Raw genomic sequence first — 23,128 nt, forward strand, 5'->3', positions numbered from 1 at the left:
TAGAGGGACCAATTCGGGTATTATACCTAGTTTAAATAAGGAAAAAATAAAAAATAAAAAAAACTTTCTTACAATGACATGGGCACGGTTCAAGAACCGACGGTTCCGGTTAAAAAAAACCTTGAACCGGAATTTAATTGTCTAGGCAAGTTTTTGTTCTGTTCCAGTTCCGGCGATTCGGTTCCACGGTTCATACAGTTTAAAATGAACACAAAAATACAATAATTAATTTAACAAGATATTTTATAAAAAAAATAAAAGTATTAATTAAAAAATTATTTTACAATAAAAGTATAATAGGAGAAGAAATAAAAAAAAGGGCTTAAACTTAATTATATTAAGTTGCATAATGCATATGTAATTTGGTTTAACTGGTCAAACCTAATCAATTGCTAATGACCCATATCACAACCTGTTGAATCTGGAACCATAGCCATATGACCCATATCAATATGACCCTATATCACAAATAAGTTTGTCTAAGTCTAACCAAAATTACCAAATAAGTGAATAACCAACATGTAACATTATAATTTGGTTAAACCGCTGGTTGAACCGTCGGTTCAAAGGTTTTCAAATTCTGAAACGGGAACCAAATATTGTATAAAGGTTCGAATTCTTATTTTAGGACGATTACGGTTCTGGTTCAGTTCCATAAATCCGGTTCAAAATGGCCACTGGTTTCAACTGCCATTTACAAAGGGCAGTATGGGAATTTGGAAGCAATAAAAAAGCAGAAGTTAGGATGAACGGTTGAGATGGCAAAACAGGCACAACCAAAACCTCCCAATGGCGAACAGCGACAAGAAAGACTAGGTGGTGGCTAAAAGTGGGCCTCTCGCAGCCGCCTCCCTTTTCCGTCCCCTTCGTCAAACCTTCGTCGACGATTTCATCGCGCTCTCGCTTTCTCTCTCGCTCTATCTGATTCTCACTCTTCTCCTTCTTCCGGGCCTTGTCTATGATCCCCGTCGGCAACGCTCCCAGAACCCAGCTCCGATCCCTCTCTGTCCGGGGTGATCGCCGTTGAAGAGGAAGCGAGATTGTAATTCTTATGGTTGGTGGAATTTGGGCGAATTTGTCAACGAGGAGATGAGGAACATCCTCAAGAAGCTTCACATCGTGCGGGGACAATCGGATGATGCCGATGGGTCGCCGCCGTCGAGGGGGAGCAGAATCAGAAGTAGCGCTTGTAGTGCCCCACTGGTGGAGCAGAAGCCCTTGTCTAGCCTATCGAGCTGGCTGAACTCCGTTGCTAGCAAGCCAGCTTCTTCTTCTGGTCCGCCTTCTGCGTCGTCTTCCTCCTCTGTGGTTAGTGGTGGTAGGGAGGAGAGGAGGGAGTTGATTGAGCGGCAGGGCCTGGGCCGGGAGCTTGAGGCGAAGGAGGCGGTGGACCCAGACTTGGAGGAGGAGCACCAGATACAGCTTGCCCTTGAGCTGAGCGCGAGGGAGGATCCTGAGGCCGTGCAGATTGAGGCTGTTAAGCAGATCAGCCTTGGCCCGTGCCCTTCTGTGAGCAATCCTGCTGAAGTTCTTGCTTACAGATATTGGGTTGGTCATTCGCATTATCCCTTTCTCGTTATTGTTTCCATAATTTCATATGCACTATTTGTTTCATACTCTGCTGTTATTGCATTTTATGTTTTCGTTGTTGCCGCTGCTTAGTGTGTTGCGTTTTTGTTTTGATTATGTTTTATTTCTTGTTCATTGCCTGCTTTATTTTCCAATAAAAATCATGAACAATCATGTACATTACTCTGAATCTCTTAAGCTTGAAGCTAAACAAACATTTGAAATGCAATCTAGTGTTGACTTCATGCCCTGTAAAGAAATGCTAACTCAATTTTGTGCCATCAACAATGTATGATGGGCCTCCAAAACATAAGTGCATACTTTTGTGTTGTTTTTTGCATGTCATGCCATTGATCTCATGCAGGATAAGACATATGTATGAAACAACTTTTACTGAATAGATCATTGTACAGGCTGAACTTTATAAAGCAGGAGTAAAAGGAGTGTTATACTTTTATTGCTTTCAGCTTCATTCCAGAGAAAATCTGTTTTGATAACCTGTACTGTGCATCTAATGTTATAGAAATAGAATTATTAATCATGTAAAACCTTAAATGATGTTTCTAGAGTTTTGGAAAATCAACCTGCTCAAATTTCAAAATCTTTTCGTGATAGCATAGAAATATAGGCATCCCTTTTGTATTTATGTTCTTTCACATTCTTAATGCAAAAACATCTTGAAGGCTTTTGTTTTATATGATGAAAAGCATGCATGTGTAATGAGTCCATCAGTCCATGTCCCATGCATGAATTTTGAGTCGGTATTCTAAAACAAAAGGATAATCATGGATGAATTAAATCGCATTTAGAAATACTATTATATTTTTCGACAATTGTTTCGTTTTTTTACTTTGGTTTATCTAAATAGATACTTCATTGGAATGTTCAGTTTGGGGATTTTTGCACACTTACCCCTACCAAAGTAAGTAATTGTATAGATGCTGTGACAAATGTTGCAGTCTCACATATGCCACTATAAGCATGAACATAACCTTGGGGGTAGGTAGGTGTTCCGTCACCAGTTGTTTATGCAAGGAAGAAATTGTGAAGTGACTATGTTAGTTTACATGTTCAACTACATAAACAAATTTATGTTCAACCTCAATGGATATGAACTGTTCTTCAAATGTCTTTAGTTTCCTAAAACATATTTTTTCACAATCAGCAAAGTGATACTTCTTTGACGTAAGCACAATTTCATATTAGTGTACATGAGGCTACTCTTTGTCAGATGCTATACGATGATGCTTTGAGCACTTATAATTAGTGCTTTGCCAGCATTCAATTTGATAGATTGTTAAACATTCTGAAGAACCATAACCATGTCTGTCTCAACCTAGAATTTTTTGGCAGTTCTATGTACCATTTCTGTTTATTACTTATTAATCTACTTATTCACTCATTTCATACTATTTGGTTATCCCTTTTTTATTTTATTTTTTAATTTTTTAATTTTTAATTTGTACATTGCTTTTCTTTCTTTTTGGTGCTCAAGTGTATATCATATGATACTCCTTTTAAAGTTAGACAATTAGACATAAAAGACATCTTTCATTTGTAATATCCTAGATTTGTGTCTCTTGTTGTGTATTAATTTTCTTCTTGACTTGTCTCATGCAATAGGTTTCTTTGTGCTTCACAGAATTACAATGCCCTTAGCTATGATGATAAGATCTTGGATGGTTTCTATGATCTCTATGGCATTTTGGCCGATTCTAGTTTGTTGAAGATGCCTTCACTTATTGATCTACAAGGAATGCCGGTAGCTAGTGATGTCAGTTGGGATGCTGTTATAGTGAATAGGCCAACTGATACTGACCTTTTAAAACTTGAACAGAGGGCCCTAGAATTGGCTTCAGAGGCAAAGCCAGAATCACTGGGTTACGCTGGCAGTGATTTGGTCCGTAAACTTGCTGTTTTGGTTTCTGACTATATGGGTGGCACAGTTTGTGATCCTGATAGCTTGCTGGTGTTATGGATGAAGCTAAGTAACTTTCTAAGGGCAAGAACAGGAAACATGGTTTTGCCCCTTGGCCACTTGTCTGTTGGTTTAGCTCGCCATCGTGCTTTGTTGTTCAAGGTAAGTGCCTATCTTAGCACATTGCCAAATAAACATAACCTGCTAAATTTATCATACTGTAGAAAATATATTGATTGATAGCCATTGAAGGCTTTAACTCCATTTAAAATCTTTCCATTGCGTCATTTACAATTTTTTTTGAATTTGTTATGTTAAAATTTATTTAGTATTACTTTTGCAAGTGCAATTGTGGTCAATTATTTTGCTTTTTATTACAAGGCTCTAAATCTGGTTTACCAAGATCTATATTCCTGATCCTGAACAAAAATAAGATGTTTGAGATTTTCTGAATGTGAGAAAAAGTTCAAGATATAGCCATGGAACTTTTCTTTGTTTCTTTCTTTCTCTGAGATCTACAAAATAATCTGATGGTGCTGAAGTTTTATGGGGAAACTGTATTCTCTTGTATCCTTGGCTTTCTTTTTTTGATTCTTTGTTGGAAATCAATTATAATTTAGAAAACTCACGTATGTATCAAATGAAACCTTAGATAACTATATATTCTTTTAAGCACCTAGAATGTTTGTCAGAGTCACATATATACAATGAAACCTTTACTAACTTTATATACATTTGTAAGGATATTCTCAACTAATTGAAAACCTAGCATTGCATTACTTGTTGGTAAGTTTACACAACTTGGTTTAGCCATCCTTGCAGGGAAAAAAGTGTGGTTTCAAATTATTCAATGCCCTATTTTTCTTGTATTTAGTGTAGTTTGGTTAATTGGCAAATTGGGCCATCAAAGAGGCTACCATGGCGGGCATGATTTGTGCTCCACGCAACTAAAATCTTTCATTTCAAAATTTGTTGTAGTTTGTAGTCCATAACCCCATATAATGGCCTTTACTTTTTAGATCAATGAGCTGTGTCAAACATGAGTCAGTAAATAGATCAATGAGTTGTATCAGGTCTGAGCCATACAATAATTCAAATTGAACCCTTGGACCAAGCATGTTTTCCTTGTAGGATTTGTTTGGAGTTTTGTACTTATATTTCTCACTAGTCTGTCTGGAGAGAATTCCAGGGAAATCTGGTTTTGATGAAAAAATCTAAGCTGATTAGATAATATGAGCTATCTATCTGCAGGTCAAACCAGATTTAGTGGGCTGTTTGGGGATAAATCTCTGATAATGCCCCCTCTGGAAGGTAGGCTCTATATGTGTAGTCCTAGATGAAATTCTTTAATTTTATTTGGCCCTCACCTAGTACCCTTGGATGACGTTATTACTTAATTATTTCTTTGTTCAACAGTTTCCATTTTATTTCCATTAACAATATACAATGTGTTGGTTTCCAATACAGGGTGTTGAAATTCCATTACAAGGTTTGTATTTGCAAAAATAGTTTTTAAATAAATGTCTCTATGAAACAATCAATATGTCAATCTGTCTAGGTTTAGCATTTGCAATCATTATGAAATTGGATGTCTCAAGCATCAATTCAAAATTTCAAATGTTTTTGTAGGTTTTGGCAGATGGGGTGGGAATCCCTTGCCAATTATTAAAAGGGCAGCAGTTTACTGGCTCAGAAGATGGTGCTGTAAACATTGTAAAGTTTAGTGATGGGAAGTAAGCCTTTTCTACTTTTTTATGACTATTTTAAGATCTTGTTTTACAGCTGTTCTAAATTTAATAGCCTAGTTACATATAGACATCTTTAACACCGAGAATTTCTATCTGAATCCTATAATGCACATTAAATTTGGTAACTTCTCTAGAAAGTTTCTTCATTGTTTATAGTGATATTCATGTAAATGTTATTATGCATTAAAAGACATTTATCTCACGATTTGTATTGATACAGTGTTTTGAGGAAATTCTAGAATTTGATTAGCATCAATGGCAGGGAATACATTGTTGATCTCATGGCAGCTCCTGGTACTCTTATCCCTTCAGATGGTGCAGGACTGGTGAAAGATTTTGAAGAAACTTTCTTTCTTGTTAATTCTGTTTTTAAAAATGTGATGAGTCCACGTATGGCCTCCTCTAACAGCAGTGTTGCAAGTTCTCTGGGTTGTTACACTGAGAATGAGCCACTTGGTAAGAAGGCCATGGCCAGAACTCTGAATGATATGGATAATGAAGGGGTTGGTTCTGGTGCGTTGAAGAATCAAGAGAGTCTAGAATTAAATTCTTTATGCCCTGAATCTTCCAGCGAAGTTATAATTCTTCCTAATGATGACCAATCTCCAGAGCAATCAATGGGATCAAATCGACCACATGTTCTTGCAAGATCTCCTTCTTGGACTGAGGGTGCTAGTTCTCCAGCTGTACGCCGTATGAAAGTAAAGGATGTTTCACAATATATGATTGAAGCGGCTAAGGAAAACCCACAGTTAGCTCAGAAGCTTCATGATGTATTGCTTGAAAGTGGTGTTGTGGCACCACCTAACTTGTTTACTGAAATTTATAGTGAAGAGCCTGATCCTACTGTGTCTGACATTAACATCTCTGAAGATAAAGACGAAATGAGAAAGATGAATAATGAAAAGAGGAGTAAAACCCCATATGAAGGTAGCCCTGGAACATTTTTACCTCCCCTTCCACGTCAGAATATGCAGCGAAAGGTGCCTTCTTCAAGGACCAAGCCTGAACCCCTTAAGCCTATTGAGGGTTTGGAGCTTTCTCGTTCTCTTGTTCCTGCAGAAGCAGCTGGTTTTCCTTGTTCATCCCAATCTGAAACTCCTGGAGTGCAGTCACAGGGGGCTACATTGCAGTTCATAAAGAACATGCCTGTTGCTGCCGCTGCTGCAACAGCGGCTGTAGTTGCATCTTCGATGGTTGTTGCTGCAGCTAAATCAAGCTCTGATATTAAAATGGAAGTTCCTGTTGCTGCTGCAGCCACTGCTACTGCCGCAGCAGTGGTAGCCACAACTGCTGCTGTCAGCAGGCAATATGAGCATTCAGGTTCTTCATATAATTTACATATTAGCTTGAAAAGCCAAATTGATACGACAGGCAACATGCAAGTAGGAAGTGATCACCCAGATGATTGTACTCTTGAGCAGGAGCATGATATTAGTGAAATCCATCAAGAGACAGAAAGAAGCTCTGATAGATCAACTGGAAATGATAGCGTAAGATCTGATATTGCACTTGATGAAGTTGCAGATTGTGAGATACAGTGGGAGGACCTTGTTTTGGGAGAACGTATAGGATTGGGTATGATCTATATTATTCTGCATATTTGGTGTGCTTGAGGCACTATCTCTTTCCTGAAAACTATCTGATATCATTTATTGTATTTACTTATGATATCATTTATTGTATTTACTTACAACAAGCATGATTTGATTAAATCATGTTTTTTCACATGTGTGAGATTCTTTTTCTCAACAGGGTCCTTTGGAGAGGTATACCGTGGAGAGTGGCATGGAACGGTGAGTTATTTTTTCGATCAAATGAAGTGCTTGATTTTTCATGTTCAGTTTTGGAGATGAAAATCTTTTTAACATATGCGGCGGACTTAATTCCTATTCAATGTCACTCAATCTATGGTCATCGAATCTCTCATCAGTGGATATTTCTGTTAGGCAATTGTTTCTCCTAAATTTAATTCCACATGTCTCACACCTATCCCTGCATTGATGTTTCTTTCTCTAACAGTCCGCCTACATATGGTGGTTAAAAAAATGTGGCCAACATTTTGTTTAGTTCTGACTAATTTAGGGTTTCTTATTAGTGTAATTTTTCTAGTAAGATGAAAACATGCTTGTCTTGAAATAATATATAGAATCATGTGCTCATGTAAACCTCTTTCATTCTTTTAGAATCTTCAAAGAATTCTCTGTATGATTAGAAGTAGCTCTTTACCTGACAAAGGTTCATGAACATTTCTCACAAGGTAATGTGACTCATCGCTCATGTCAACCCTGTTTCACCATGAGTTGCTTTAAAAGATGATTATCTTGTAAGGCCTAAATGATATCTTTGAATTCCCTAGATTCCTTTGGACCTTCTTTGTTTTTCCAATACCTGTCCTCTCATCAACATTTTCAATTTCCCTACACCCCTGGTCAGCACTTATTCCCGTATCAATTAATCATTACATTTAGGTTTCATTCTTTGGAAATCATATTATTCTTTAACTTCTGTTATTGGAGGTTTGTGCTAGACTGTATAAACTCCAACTCTCGAAAACAAAGATGCAAGGATAGTTTTACCGTGTCTGGCTGATCTTTAGATTTTATAGCATGATTGCCTTACGGCCAAAGTTCCATTTGTAAAGAATCTAAATAAACCATGAAGAGTTGATTTCAAGCTAACTGTCTTATATAGTTATATCATCTTTCATGAAAATTTAACCATTTTTCCTCTATAGTTTTTGAAATCTGATAGGCAAATCGGCAAATTGCATACAAAATAATAAGTAAGACTGATACTTTAGGTTGCTAGATTTTTTTAGCAACTTTTATTTGCCAGAACTCCGAAGCAGTTTCCTTTGGCGTTGGTTTGAAGTGTTGATGCATGCCAATCGGGTTTTTTGATATCTGATTTCTATTGTTTAGTTTCATAATTCTATTGCTTTTCTATAGATTTTCCAATGCATGATTTTCTCACTTGAACTTATCGTCTGTTTCTATACCTGATTAGGAAGTTGCAATTAAAAAGTTTCTGCATCAAGATCTTTCTGGTGATGCCTTGGAAGAATTTAAGAGTGAGGTAATACTGCTATTCACTGTGCTCATTATGTCGGACTAAAGTGATGCCCTAGCCCTGAATAGGGGTTGTTCGTTTTGGTTCCTTTGTCCAACATGGACTCACAAATTTGCCATGTGTTAGGACACATCTTCTGCCATGCTGGATGATGGGGGCCAAAATGAGCAAATTTGTATAGTCCAGGGTCAAAATGAACTTTTTCAGTGGCCAAAATGAACAATGCCCAAACTTCAGGGTCCACTATGGGTTTAAACCCTATTATGTAAAGCAAATTCTATGGACAAGTTATACTATCATTAGATGCCTTCTTTATTATTTTTCAGCTCAGATGTATATGTTGCAACTGTATGTGTCTTGCATTTGAATCATAATTATGTGATCTCTCTATGGTTATTCATTGTCATCAAATAAGCACTTGAGAAGAACTTGCAGGAAATAAAAGGTTCTCTATATTTTGTTAGTAATGCATCTTGATCATTTGTGTGATCAGTTCATCTTTCAAAGGTATTGGGATTTAAAGAGAAAGGAAACCATTACTTCTTTTTAAAATTTTTATTTTTTATGTAGAACCTGAATATAACATTTTTCTTATGGGAACATGCATGTGGAACTGTGGAGTAGTGGTATGAATTTGCTGTTGATCAGAGGAAAAATTCATCTAAAATATCTAGAAATTAAAAAAAAAATTGAAGATATTAAAATTAAAAAATATCTTAGAATAAAGGACATCAAATAAAATTACATATTATACTTTTAGTAATAATAAACATCCCAGTAAAATTTTCTATATGGAGATTTTAAAAGATTTAAAAGGGTATGATGAAAAGATTAAAAACTATTTGGTATATATAACAAATATTCTACCAGGTATGTGATAAATCTTCTACTGGTATCTGCGTGTATACATGACAAATATAAACTTAGGAAGGAACACGTGGCGGCTTCAATGAATCAGGTGAATCAATGGTAATCAAGATTGTCAATCAACCTTCTTAAACTTGGCAAAATTTATCTCGAATATTGACTAGCTACAAAAATCTTTTGTTGTTTCTATAGCTTGTTTTATTTGCTTTGCGATTCTTTTATAATTGGTTTTGTGCTATATTTCTTCAGTATTATTAGTCTTCACCATTTTATTAAAATTTTTTTTTGTTTGTTTAAAATAGTTTTTTTCATTTATGCTGCAAGATAGTGATTATTTTATTATGGCTACAATTTATGGTGTTTCTTGCATATTGCACATGATGTTACTTTTCCTGTATCTATTATGGAATGAGATTGAATTCATAGTTATGTTATTTTTTTCACAAGGTCCGGATAATGAAAAAACTACGGCATCCAAATGTTGTTCTCTTCATGGGAGCTGTAACTCGAGTTCCTAATCTTTCAATCGTGACAGAATTTCTTCCGAGGTATTTTTTTCTTTCTTACAGATGTGCAAATTCTGTAATATTTAATTTGTTTCTTTCCTTTATTTTAGTGTCTCCTACCTCAAGAATAATTATTTGTTCAAATTATTTCGACTCATGTCTGGTTTTTTGTTATATCCCTGTTTATTATATCTCCTTCGGTGTAGATGAGAATGGTATTATAAGTTATCACATTTATAGTGTAAGAAATTGCTGGAAACTTCATTGAATTATGTTATATTGAAATAATTCTAGCACAAAAGTTCTGCCTAAATTGAAGTAACTTAATGGAGGACACAAAATGTTAATGGTTGTAAGATAAATTGTATTGCAAAATTTTGGCAGGAACACATGCTTTTATCTTGCTTTAGTTTCACATTTTGCCACCAGAATTTTGAGGAAATTTGGATTCGAAATGCATTGTGAAACTATAGTAAAATAAGCTATAACATTATAACATTAGTAGCAGTCTACTCCTGTCGGTTGCATTTTCTGATTATAACACAAGGGAAGTGTCCATTGATAATCAAAATAGCACCTGCAATATAACTTGAAAGATGATTAAGATTTAAAATATAACTTTGCCAATTTTGTTCATAGAGTTAAAAGTCTACTCCTCGTGACATAATATCAAGGGGCAATATGAGATATTCATTTTCTGTTTGTAGGGTTATTTGATTTAAACATTATTAAGCATTTGGTATTGATTTGTTAAGCAGTGAAAATATTGGTGAGGACTTGTGATTATTAAATATTTTCCCGAAATGCTGTTGCTATAAAAGTGTTTGAAGTAGTGAATGGGGTAATGTTTTAGATATAGGGTTGGTGAGGTGCATAAGGAGTGAAGTAGGTATTGAGTTGTATCTGAGTAATCAAGGGGTCAATGCGGCAGAAAGAGAATGTAGGATGGTGGAGAAGGACATTGAAGGCAGCAATGAAGTAGGAGGTGGTCAAACAGGTAGGAAGAAAATGGGGACAGATATATAGAGAGATAAAACATTTAGTTTGGATTTCTCAAAATTCCCATTGGATACTTGAGAATCATTTAGGATTCAATGATCCAAGTGTGCTTTTGGTCCCTTATTGCATAGGTTGCATTGCACAAGGTATTTTCCATATTATGTAGCTTTATTTATTGATGTGTTGAGTCATTCTTTTGGAAATGTTTGAGCAAGTGACATATAATCCATTTGTAGAACATTTATTTGATTATTGCTATCAGAGTGCCATATTGTTTTTGTAGAAATGCATTCTTGGTTACAATTTTCCACAGTGGCTATTAGTTGACTTTGTAATAACCAGAAGCGTGCTATTTGTTGCAGGGGCAGTTTATTTCGCTTGATTCACCGACCCAACAATCAGCTAGATGAAAGGCGCCGTTTAAAGATGGCCCTTGATGTGGTACAGTTGAAATAAATTCACCAAAATTTGTTTTTCTATTGTTTATTTGTTATAATACAAATTTAATTTTCATATGTTCCTTACCAAAGATTATTTATCTTCAAAATGTTTTTAAAAATTTTCCTTCAATGGTAGGCTCGTGGAATGAATTACTTGCACAATTGCACTCCTATGATTGTTCACCGTGATCTGAAGTCACCTAACCTTCTTGTAGACAAAAGCTGGGTTGTAAAGGTAGGAATTAGAGTTTCTTGAATTTTGCATACTCATAGCATGTTATTCTTCCTGTGTTTAGCATTAATTTCATCTGTTATGTACTATTTTTGATTTTAGGTTTGTGATTTTGGTTTATCTCGAATGAAACACAGCACATTCCTCTCATCAAGGTCAACTGCTGGAACGGTAAGTTTCACTTGCATTGCATCGGATTGTTATCATACACTGATTTAGATTTATCAATTGTTTGAATATTCATTTATCATCTTGTTACGTCAAATCTATTTTACTTGTATATGGTAAAATTTATACTTTGTAGAATGCATGCTGTATGAGAATTTTATTTTTCAATCCTCAATGCCATTTTATAGTCTTGCTTTATTAATGTGAAACGATGGAAGAAGTCAATTGAGTTGCCTTATATTCTTATGAATGGCTTGTGAAACAATGCAAAAAAGGTTTTCTGCATAAGATTTTAGTTTTATTTCATATAATGGTGTCCCAAAGAGGAATTTGCATTTTTAAAATTCTGAAATGCTTGTCAATTGGGAGTACGGTAAACAAGATTTTGTGGCAGTAGGTTGGTTGTATCTTAGTGTGAAAATAGAAAAATAGTTTATATATTAGAGTTAGGAAAAGAGTACAAGGGTATATATAGAGAAATATTAGGGTTTGTGGTATGGGCCTAATATGGTCCATTAACCAATCTAAACTATAACATAATAACACTCTCTCCCAAGCTGGAGCATATATATCAACCATGCTCAGCTTGTTGCATAGATTACGAAAGATTTTAATATTTAAACCCTTGGTGAAGATATCCGCCAGTTGCTCAGACGACTGGGTGTATGGCATAAAGATGATTCCCTTCAGTATCATATCACGACCATAGTGATAATCAACCTCCACATGCTTGGTATGCTTATGGAATGTTGGATTATTTACTATGAAGATGGTTGCCTGTTTATTACACAACATCTGCATAGGTATTCTGATGGAGAATACTAACTCAGATAGAAGAGACTGCACCTAAACCATCTCACAAGCTGTCTGTGCCATTGATCAGTTATCTACTTCACACTTGATCCCAAAAACACATTTTGTTTCTTGCTTCGCTAAGTAACTAAGTTTCCACCGACATATGTACAGAAGCCCAACGTAGCCTTTCTGTCTTCTCTATCGCTAGCATAACCCGAGTCAAAATAGGCTGCAACGTCTAGGTGACCATGATTCTTATAGAGAAGACCTTTGCCGGGAGCTCCTTGAACATATGTAAGAACCCTCAGAGCATCCTGCCAGAGAACTTCTTGTGGCTCATGCATAAATTGACTCAAGAGTCCAACTGCGTAAGATATATCAAGACGATTAACTGTTAGATATATGAGTTTGCCAATCAGACGCCTGTATTGACCCGGATCTTTGAGAGATAGAGAAGATGTCTCCCAGAAGGGTGATTACTGCTCAACAGGTGTACTATCTGGTTTACAACCAAATAAACTAGTTTCCTTAAGTAAGTTCAACACATATGTTGTGAGAGCTTCATCAAATTCAATACCAACGAAGTATTTGGGCCGTCCCATGTCTCGTGTAACGAAATGCTTTATCAAATGCTCCTTAGTTCTATGAATGCTCTGACTATCGCTACTCGTCAGCAAGATGTCGACATATGCTGCAAGTACAACAAATCCAGATGAAGTGTTATAAAACAGAACACAGAGTGATCCACATTGCACCTGGGAAAACAATTTACAACTGCAATTACACTAAACTTTTCAAACATTGCACGAGTACTTTATTTTAGACCATAGATCATTTTCTTAAGTTGACAGACTAGATTTTTCTCCAGAGCAACATATCTCGGAGGTTGCTCCTAAACACCGTCTCAACTAAGTCTCTATAGAGGAAGGCATTCTTCACATCGAGTTGACAGAGTGCCCACGATCGATTCATAGCTACCGATAGTAGAATGCGAATGAAATTTAGACGAGCAATCGGTGAAAAAGTCTCAGCATAATGACACCATAAGTCTGAGTAAAACCATGAGCCACTAACAGGGCTTTGTAGTGATAAACTGTACCATCGGCTTTGTGTTTGACAGGAAACCATCGCAAGTGATGACACATGCATTAGTAGGACGAGGCACGAGCTCCAATGTACCATGAGATCTCAAGGCTTCCATTTTCTTATCCATTGCCGTCTGCCATTGTGGAATCAGATGCGCATCCTGATAGTTCTTGGGGATTGACTTAACAGACAGAAAGAGCAAAGGTGCGGAAAGACGGGTGAAGATTGTCATAAAAAACAAAAAGTGAGATCGGGTGTTTGGTACAAGGACGAATGCTTTTGCAAAGAGCAATGGAAAGATCAAGAGACGGACCTGCATGGTCTGGGGAGACCACCGGACGAAGCGGATTTGGCGGTGGGACATGTTGGCGGCGATGATAAATCTGTCCAAAACAACCTTCATTTGTATCCACCGGAGGAGGCGTTACACTAGGTATAGGTATAAGTGGAGGGAGGGACTGAAACAGGAATAGGGAGAATAAGATTAGACGACGTAGTCAACATATCATAAGAGACCGAGATAGGAAAAAATGATTGAGACTCAAAATGTGACATCCATGGACACATAGTACTTTTGACTAGTCGGGTGATACAAACGATAACCACGTTTGGTACGGGAATATCCAACAAAGACACATTTAAGTGCATGCGGATACAATTTATCCAAACCAGGAGTTAAATCCTGAACAAAATCAACACAACTGAAAACACGAGGGGACAAGTGAAATAACTCTGTATTAGGTTGAATACGACGTAGAGGGCTCTTTTCCCCAGGGGTTCAGAAGGCATACACTTAATAAGATATACTACAGTTAACATAACATCTGCCCACAAATACATAGGAACATTATGCTCCACCAAGAGAGTGCGCGCAACATTCAAGATGTGACGATGCTTTCCTTCAGCAACCCAATTCTGCTGGGAGGTATGTGGACAGGTGGTTTGATGAATAATCCCAAAGGACGCACGCAAAGAATTTACACTAGAAGCTATAAATTATAGAGCATTATCTGTGCGAAGACATTTGAGAATAGTAGAAAATTAATTTTGTATTTCCAAAATGAATGTTTTAAGGACATCAGCAATAGACTGATGGTTTTTTAACAAATATGCCCATGACATTCGGGAAAAATTATCAACAAACACAACATAGTAACGATGATTAGAAATAGACGCGACCTTAGAAAGTCCTTGAACATCACAATGAATTAGATCAAATAACGACTGACTAGATAGTAGAGTAGAACATCTAAAGGTAGCACATTGATGCTTTCCCAACTGACATGATTTACATTGAAATGACTTGACCCGAATCCATGGTTAAGTCTGCTGAAGACAACTAAAAGGAAGATGACCCAATCTGCAGTGCCATGTGAGTGATGACTCGGAGTAAAAAATAGAAGCGCTGTCAAACCACGAGGAATATCATTACGCACCAACGTATACACGCCGTCACCACAATACACTCCAAACCAATTCTCTTCCCCGTCTGCAGATCTTGAAAAATGCAGTGAAAAGGGAAAAAAGTCACGCTACAATTCAAATGTTTGGTGATCACGGAACGAATAGCAAGTTTACAAAAAAGTCAGGTACGAAAAGAACATCACTTAGTCTAAGCTGAGAGGAAGCTTGCACAACTCCCTCTCCGAACACCGAGCACGATCATCCATCAACAACTGCCACAGAACGAAACACAGGTGGAGAAAGATTTTGAAGAAAAAGTTTTGTACTTGTCATGTGAGAGGAGGCCTTGGAGTTAATAATCCAGGAACTGTCCTTGGAAGCAACAAAGGCATTCCCTGAGGAAAAATGAGAAAATTCTATGGCATGAGAAGCTCTGCCTTGTAGCTATTGGAACCTCTCAAAGTCAATTTGAGAGGTAGTGACTAACTGTTCAACACTAGAAGTGGGTGACGGATCGGTCACCTTTGTACTCGCATTGGCCATTGACTGGCGACCATGTTTATCCCAACAATGATCTTCAGTGTGACCCGTCCATCGACAGAAAGTACACACAAACCTATCTTGAGAATCACCACAGTTGGTTCCTCGACCGCCAAGAGAGGAGCTTTTGCCACGCCCATGAGAAGATAAGAAGATGGACTGATTAGAGGACACAACGGGAGATGAAGATGTGGATTTGGAAGGCAGGCGAAGCACTTGAGCATAAACAACAGCAAGATCAGGCATTCTATTAGAACTTAGAATACTTCACCTGGTTTTGCACCTCAAGAGAGTCCGAAAAGATATGTGATGATCGCAACTTCATGCCAGATCAAGAATTAACGGCTGGTAAATATCTAGCTCATCCAATAGGCTGCGGATGTGAGTGAAGAATTGAGAGGCGGTACGATCACCTTGACAAGTTGTAAAATATAACTCAAAAATGCGGGAGATGTTTTCATTTACATATATCAATTTGCACATCTCCCAAATTGTCTTTGCAGTGGTCAACATCACCACACTTAGGGCAATGTCCGGCTCCATACTACTGGCCAACTATGAGCGAACTGCAGCATCCTCAGCAAGCCAATCAACATACTTGGTATCCTTAGAGTTCAATAGATATGCCATGAGGTATCATGATTTCTTATGAGCTATAAGGAACTGCTCAAAACTCTGTGCCCAAAAAACATAGTTTCTCCCATTTAACTTTTGCGGAGGTACAAGGGAGATTCTTAACTAAAGAAGCATGAGACGAAGATATGACGACGAAGAGATAAGTCCTTCAACAACAAGACAAGGGCATCACTGGTGAGAGCTGAGGATCATCACCAAGTTCCCGTAAAACAACGGGAATGACGAGAGATGGGTGGCGGAGGGCGGTAGCGGCGGTGGGTGGGAGGCTAGAGTTTGGAGTGGCGGCAGTGGCAGCGGCTAGGGTTTAACCCAGTGCTCTGGTACTATGTGAAAATAGAACAATACCTTGTATATTAGAGTTAGGAAAAAAAGTACAAGGGTATATATAGAGAAATATTAGGGTTTTGTGGTATGGGCCCAATATGACCCATTAACCAATCTAAACTATAACATAACTCTAACACTTGGTTTTTAGCTGTTAGAAGGAAAAAAGTTGAGCTCTAGAAATCCCTTAGCAACGTGATAGTCTATCTGTAGAATCACTGATGATTCTTGGGTAAACTGGCATATATGACATCAGATGAATGCCCTCGTTTCATGTGAGGTACTTTTGATATTAGAATATTCCAATGTATTATATTAGGACAATTGGAGAAAAAAATTGATGCATGAGACAGTTTTAAATTTTATATTAGTGTTTGATTTGGTTTCAACTTTTAACTATATCTAGTTTTAGCAAAATGGTGTCAAGTGGACTTCTTTTTCCTTCTTGCAAGTATATATGGTATGAAAGTATTTTACATTTGAGTGTGAGAGTGTGAGAGTGTAGCTGCTCACCAATGATTGGTGCTAGATGTCTATTCTAGGATATGAAAGAGATATTGCATGGAGAAAAAGCATGACAACTATTGATGGAATGGCAGATGAAAAGAAAAGTTCAAACAAATTAAAGATGTATTGGTAGATAATGCTATTGGAGAACGGAAGATGATTCAACCCGCATTTGGGATGATCTGTCCCATTGTATGATGATAGCTGTTAAGAGTTCCTTTTGGTGTTAGAGTAATAATATATGTTCAGAATGTAAGAGTAATAATGTCTCTTGTGCTAAGCCTATAAAACTCTAGATCTTCTCTTATTTAAAGAGGGTTGTGCCTCAGTTGTTCTCAGAGAAACTATTCTTCTGGCTCTCATATCTAAAAACCTTTTTCTTTCAATAGTTTGTTTGTTTGTTTAGATTGCATTAACATATGTGAATATATAGCATGTGGACCATTCAAAGAAATGTTATGGTGGAATGAAAAAAATTTCACACTGCAATTCAGTGACAAATGCGGACCAAGAATTTAACAAATTTTAAGATGAAGAGAATCATGAGAAATACAAGTGGGCTAATCAAAGCTAAAAATGTCCATGTAGAGATTATAGAGTCTCATAACATACTAGAGATGAAGGACCAGAAAAAGAAAAAAAGGATAGCTATAAACTTGTCCATCGAGAGTGTAACAATCTAGTGTATCTTAGCTCAATGGCGCCAAACTGAAATCCTGGAACTAATCCAAACTCAAGCTAAAACGGTTGTATAACTTACACAACAACACCTACCTGTAAATAAAATTTGAAAGATTAGCCTTGGGGGACTTTGGTAATCTTGCTGATGATGTGGGTAATGGAAATTGGATGAGAAACATAGAGAATTTTGGATCAATATTTTCTTGTCAAATAAAATTGGCACATCGTAAAATTTTGATTATTCTTTTTGACCTTGGTATCATGAACAAAATGTCAAGATTAATAAAGCGTTTAGCTTTGCATGCATTTGTAGATTATTGACTAATTTTAGTTTTTGTAGTGGGTTTTGTGTTTTCTTGATTTTGTTTGATAAATATTCGTATGCAACATTGCTGAAGGATCATAGAAATAATGTATTAATATTTTTCTGTATGTTTTACTCTTACCAAGATCATTAAGCAGTTCAGTTAAGTTCATGGGGAGATAGGTTCTTCCCCTAATTGTCCCTAGCTGCCTTGACAATTTTGGCTATTAAATTTCCTTGCTCATTTCTTTCTATCAATTGACTATTTGAAGTTAGCTCAAATTATGGCGATAATTTCCTCGTTTGCTTTTTTCTTCATTTACTTTTTCTTCTTGACCCCTTTTGACTGATTTTGATTATGCATTATGTAAGCTATACCTTTTACTTGTTTGAGTCCGTTACTTGTGAATTATCATGACAGCTTACATGCTGCTTTTCCTTTCAGGCTGAGTGGATGGCACCTGAAGTTCTAAGAAATGAGCCTTCGGATGAAAAGCATGTCATAAAATCTATTTGTTGGAAATAGAATTTACAAATTGTTCATTAAATTTTTCTAATCTCCCTGCTTATATTCTTGCATTTCTTGCAATTAGGTGTGATGTCTTCAGCTTTGGAGTCATATTATGGGAGCTGTGTACGTTACAACAGCCGTGGGGGGGAATGAATCCAATGCAAGTTGTTGGTGCTGTCGGATTTCAATACCGTCATCTTGATATTCCAGATGACATGGATCCTGCCATAGCAGATATAATAATTAAGTGCTGGCAAACGTACGTATTCTTCATGAACCTTTTAGATGTTTCATTATACCTAACATGCCGGTGCTATGTTTCATCATTGCTATATTCCTTAAGATTGACTGTATTCACTTGTCTAAACCCTCATATGGTAGCATTCAAAGCCATTTCTTTCTTCATCCAATCTATTTTGAACCATCATGCATTGTAGTTGATAATGATATGGTTTATATTGTAATTTCTTAATTCCTTTTGATTTTATAGTGCGCGATGTATTAGCCTTTGGATGTAATACCTATTAACATCATTCTGCTTTTGTTTCCATTGCTTAAATATGGGTATTGTGCTATCCGGCTCTGTTAATATGTGGCATGTTTTCATTATTCATAAGTTTATATTGACCTGAAACATTATGCATGACTTAGGTATTAATCAAATTAACAAGTTGCCTGAGAAATGCAAGTTAATGTAATGAAGTCTCAAATGAATTGAGTCCATTATTGCAATGTAGAAACCTGAATTTCATCTGGATAGGGTATACAAATTTTTGAACTCACATCTAAATGTTTTGACAGCGTTAGTTACAATCTAGGGTAGGCAAACCAATTTTAAGACAATTATTTCTGCTCTCTACTGGGCTCAGCCACTGTTTCAACACCTTTCCTGCCGCCATTGATGTTGCAGCTACAAACACTGTTGTGCTGCCATATCGGTAATTCCTGAAGTAAAAGATCACCCATATAAGGTGCAGCGGGATGCAAATGACAAACTATTATTTAGTTTTAAGAAGCTTTCTTTTGTCATTGGTAAATTTTGTCATTAGTTATGAGTTTTATGGAAAAATACTGCCTATATTATAAATTTCTTTTCTCTAGCATACATATAAAACATGAAACATAAGTCCTATGCATGTTTGGGCGCCTCAAAATGCTAAGAGTATCATCCCCTAATCTCCTGCTATTCTGAACATGCTATAGAAATCCAAAGTTGCGGCCCTCATTTTCAGACATCATGGCTGCTCTGAAGCCATTGCAGAAGTCTCTGTCAAGTGGCCAAACATCTAGGCATAGGGCACCTGCAGCAGGAAGCACAGAGAAAGAGAGATCATAGGGCAACAGAGAGCAGGAGATTCTGGATGTATAGTACAATGGAAGTGTCCCATGTCAATCTGGTCATAGAAGTTTCCATCAAGTGTAAGTTCAGTGCTCAGTTTAAATCCAACAGGAAATTGTAAAATACGCGGCTTTTCTGCATTGTCCGTGTCATACCAATTTGTCTGTCTGTAAATACTTTTTGCCCATTCTGTTGCTCAAGCTTGGATCAAAATGACATCTTCAAGCGAAGAGCATCACAACCTGCTAGCATCAATATACTTGCTGTTTCTTGAACAGCAAAAAACATGGGGTAAAGAGTGGAATGGTCAAATGTCAAAATATAGAAATGTGAACAGAGACTGCTGGAGGTAAAACACTGCTGTTGTTTGAGGCTAAATTTGGCCATCATAGGTCACCGAAAGAATTTATCTATCATCTAAAATGAAATGTGTCCCTTGTATCATATTTTGTCATTGTCATCAACCGCTGCTGTATTGTAAATTTTCTTTTTATTAATCGATCTTTTTATTAAGCCCCAGCTTAAGTTTGTTCCTTGGTAATTTGATTTGATGGCAACTGTTGTCACTGTCGGTTATAATTTTAACGATTGCATATAAAAGTAAAGGGCAAAATATAAATAGCAAGCCTGGGTCATGGGAGGCTTATCTATCTAGCCTTTCTTAAGGGCCTGTTGTGGGCCGGTGTAATTAGGTGTTACAAGTCAAATTTGACTTACATTGATTTGGGATGGTGTAATTAATATTTATGTGGGATTCCAAATTTGGGGTCACAATAGTGTGACCCTAAATTTGGGTCATCCTATATCAAACTCCAAATTTGGGGTCAAATTTGGGTGTGGCTTGGAGTAACCTACACTTAAATTTGACCCCAAATTTTGGATTTGGGTCCTCTATTGGAGATGGAAGTGATACTTAAAATTTTTCTTGTAAAGATTTTATAATGTTTGTTATGCTTAAATTCAAAGTTATAATTAAAATACATGCAAAGTTAAGTTTACCATTTGGCATGAACACATATTCCCTGCAAAGATTTAATTTTGAAATTTGCCCTTGATCCAAGTTTTTAAATTACATGGCTTTTGTTTTCTTTCATTATTTATTGTTTAATTTCATTAGTTCTTGATGCTCTGTCTTGTCAATTTTCAATATGTCATGTTCTTGTGATGTTAGCACAACTTCCTCTCGAGTAATTAAAGTTTAATAATCTGAGTAAATCAATATGAACCTTAATTAAAAAAAAAAAAACTCAACAAGTAAAACAATTTCAAGTGCTTATAGCCTAATAAAGCTTGTAATAACAATAAAAAATAGTCACATCTTAAATAGTTTGATGTATGGGTAGAAAATCATAATTCAAATTCAAAAGCAAAACAAAGCCTAGACAAATAAATTTTAAAGTCAGACAAAGAGAAGAAAGATGAAAGAAAAAAAGGAGACATGAAAAATGAAAGTAGGAAAGGAGGCGGAGAAAAAAAAAGGCTTGGAAATTTGAATTTCTAGAACTTTCATAGTTCATCTTGCAATATGTTTCACACCTTTCCCTTTCGTGGTTAAAGGGAAACTGATTACAAGGGAACCGCTAACTTTGCATGGTTAATATAGATACCAAATTAGTGAAAGTGTTTCACACATTTTACTTTCCCTACAACAGTGCGGAGGCAAAAAAATTTTTTAGGGGGGCTGAATAATTAAAAAAATAGTATTCAATTTTCACACAAACTAATTTAATTCATTGAAGTTGCTTTCATGCTATTGAAATAATTTAAAATTGAATCATAACTAAATTTAGTAGCAAGTTCTTTTTCAATGTAAACAATCAAGCAATCATTTAAAAATTACTCTTCCATTTTGTTCCAAAGTCTAGTCTTGATAATCTTTATGGCTGAGAATGCTCTCTCTGTGGTTGTTGTAGAAACAGGTAAGGTAAGAACAAGTCTAATTAATATATTAATCAAAGGATAAATGCGTGATTTTCTAGTTCTTGTTAACCCCTAACATATTTCAAAAATAGTAGATAAATTTTTTAATTCTGCATTTTTCAAAACATCAACTTCGAAATAGTGCAACTCAAGTCTTAAGGCGTTGGGATTCTGGATTGGATCATTGGGAGTGGGAATCACAGGCACCCATGCATCCCACTCCCATGTTTGGGTCAGGGTAATGGGAGTCCCGTTGCTTTGATGGGATGGTTGGATCATCACATCAAGGGGATTCCCTTGGGGGTAATGGGATTCATGAGAGGGGTAATAGTGTGTAATACCCATATTACCCCTCTCTTTACATTTAATTAATATTTGAAATTAATATAATCAATTAATTGATTTAATTATATTAATTTCAAATAAATAATAATTAAAAAATAATGATATTTAAATTATTTTATAAGTAATTTTTTTTATTTTTGTTAATTAATTATATGTTAATAAAAAATTATTACTTTAAAAATTTAATTATAATAATATATTTACATATTGATTAACAGAATAAAATAATTTAAACATCATTATTATTTTTTAACTATTATTTTAATTATTTTAATTAAAATAATTAATTAAATATGTGAAATAATTATAGTAAGTTTTATTATTTAATTATAATAAATTAAAGTAAATAATTATATTCTAAATATTTAATAATAAATAATGTTAAATATTTATTATTAAACATAATTCATTATTTTATACAAATGATTTTATTTACAAGAAAGGGTATAAATGTAATTTTCATCATATTTCTCTCTTACTTTTTCCTACTCCCAACTCTCATTCTTTCCAACCAAACACCTTCTTCATTATCCTCCCCTTTCCCCTTATTCTTATTCTCATTCCTCCTTTCTTTTCATTCCCCCTCTTCTCATTCCTATTCAGCAATCCAAACGGCCCATTAATAGAATTATCTCTTGCTCACTAGAATCTTGAGAATAGAACTTCTTTGCAAGCTTATAAATATTGTCAATATTAAATGACTTATAGCAATCTCTTGGGTCAAGAGCTAAACTAAGAGAAAGCAACTCTAGAGTATGTTCATTAAACCTGCTGTTAAGCTCTTGTAATTGACAACCAATTGTAGCATAAAACAACCCAACTCAGTAATACTGTCCTATTGAAAAATCATATGGTTGATTTCATGCTCGACCTTTCCGTGCAGCAAAAGTAGCATCCATATCAGGAATGTCAATATCATGCTCAACACAAAAAAGATTTTACATCTAATAGGAAAGCTTCCCATCCAGTTTCTCTTAGGTTTTGAATTAACTCTTTTGTATTTGAGACAGGTGTAATGTGTTCAAGATATCTTGAGATTCATACAACAAAGCTTGACAAAGAATTCTGCGATTCCCATAAGTTTCTTCATAAGATGCAACACAAAAACAAAATCAAAAGACTTCATTGATATATCTGCATAATCAGCATCACCACGTTGACAAGAAGTTCTGCCTTTACTAGAAATATTATCAAGTGCATGGCAAGTTGCATTAAAT

At 35.8% G+C, this 23,128-nt stretch overlaps 1 protein-coding gene across 3 annotated transcripts; it reads left to right on the forward strand.

The window, feature by feature from the left end:
- The first annotated feature begins 778 nt into the window (after positions 1 to 778).
- Positions 779 to 20,165, forward strand: LOC120281600 (probable serine/threonine-protein kinase SIS8). Of its 3 annotated transcripts, none has more exons than XM_039288279.1 (13): positions 781 to 1,548; positions 3,212 to 3,649; positions 5,117 to 5,220; positions 5,498 to 6,813; positions 6,991 to 7,031; positions 8,245 to 8,313; positions 9,622 to 9,722; positions 11,042 to 11,120; positions 11,256 to 11,354; positions 11,454 to 11,522; positions 18,242 to 18,291; positions 18,390 to 18,566; positions 19,511 to 20,165. In XM_039288279.1, the coding sequence occupies exons 1-13, from the start codon at positions 1,090 to 1,092 to the stop codon at positions 19,641 to 19,643; spliced, it is 3,135 nt and encodes a 1,044-aa protein (XP_039144213.1). In that variant the 5' UTR covers positions 781 to 1,089; the 3' UTR covers positions 19,644 to 20,165. The 3 variants fall into 3 exon arrangements, with proteins under 3 accessions (XP_039144214.1, XP_039144213.1, XP_039144215.1); XM_039288281.1 differs by having other exon boundaries at positions 1,417 to 1,548; positions 3,193 to 3,649; XM_039288280.1 differs by lacking the exon at positions 19,511 to 20,165 and having other exon boundaries at positions 779 to 1,548; positions 18,242 to 18,295; positions 18,390 to 18,455.
- Positions 20,166 to 23,128: the final 2,963 nt, after the last annotated feature.

The sequence above is a fragment of the Dioscorea cayenensis genome, chromosome 18, assembly GCF_009730915.1.
Source record: "Dioscorea cayenensis subsp. rotundata cultivar TDr96_F1 chromosome 18, TDr96_F1_v2_PseudoChromosome.rev07_lg8_w22 25.fasta, whole genome shotgun sequence".
NCBI classification, from domain to species: domain Eukaryota; kingdom Viridiplantae; phylum Streptophyta; class Magnoliopsida; order Dioscoreales; family Dioscoreaceae; genus Dioscorea; species Dioscorea cayenensis.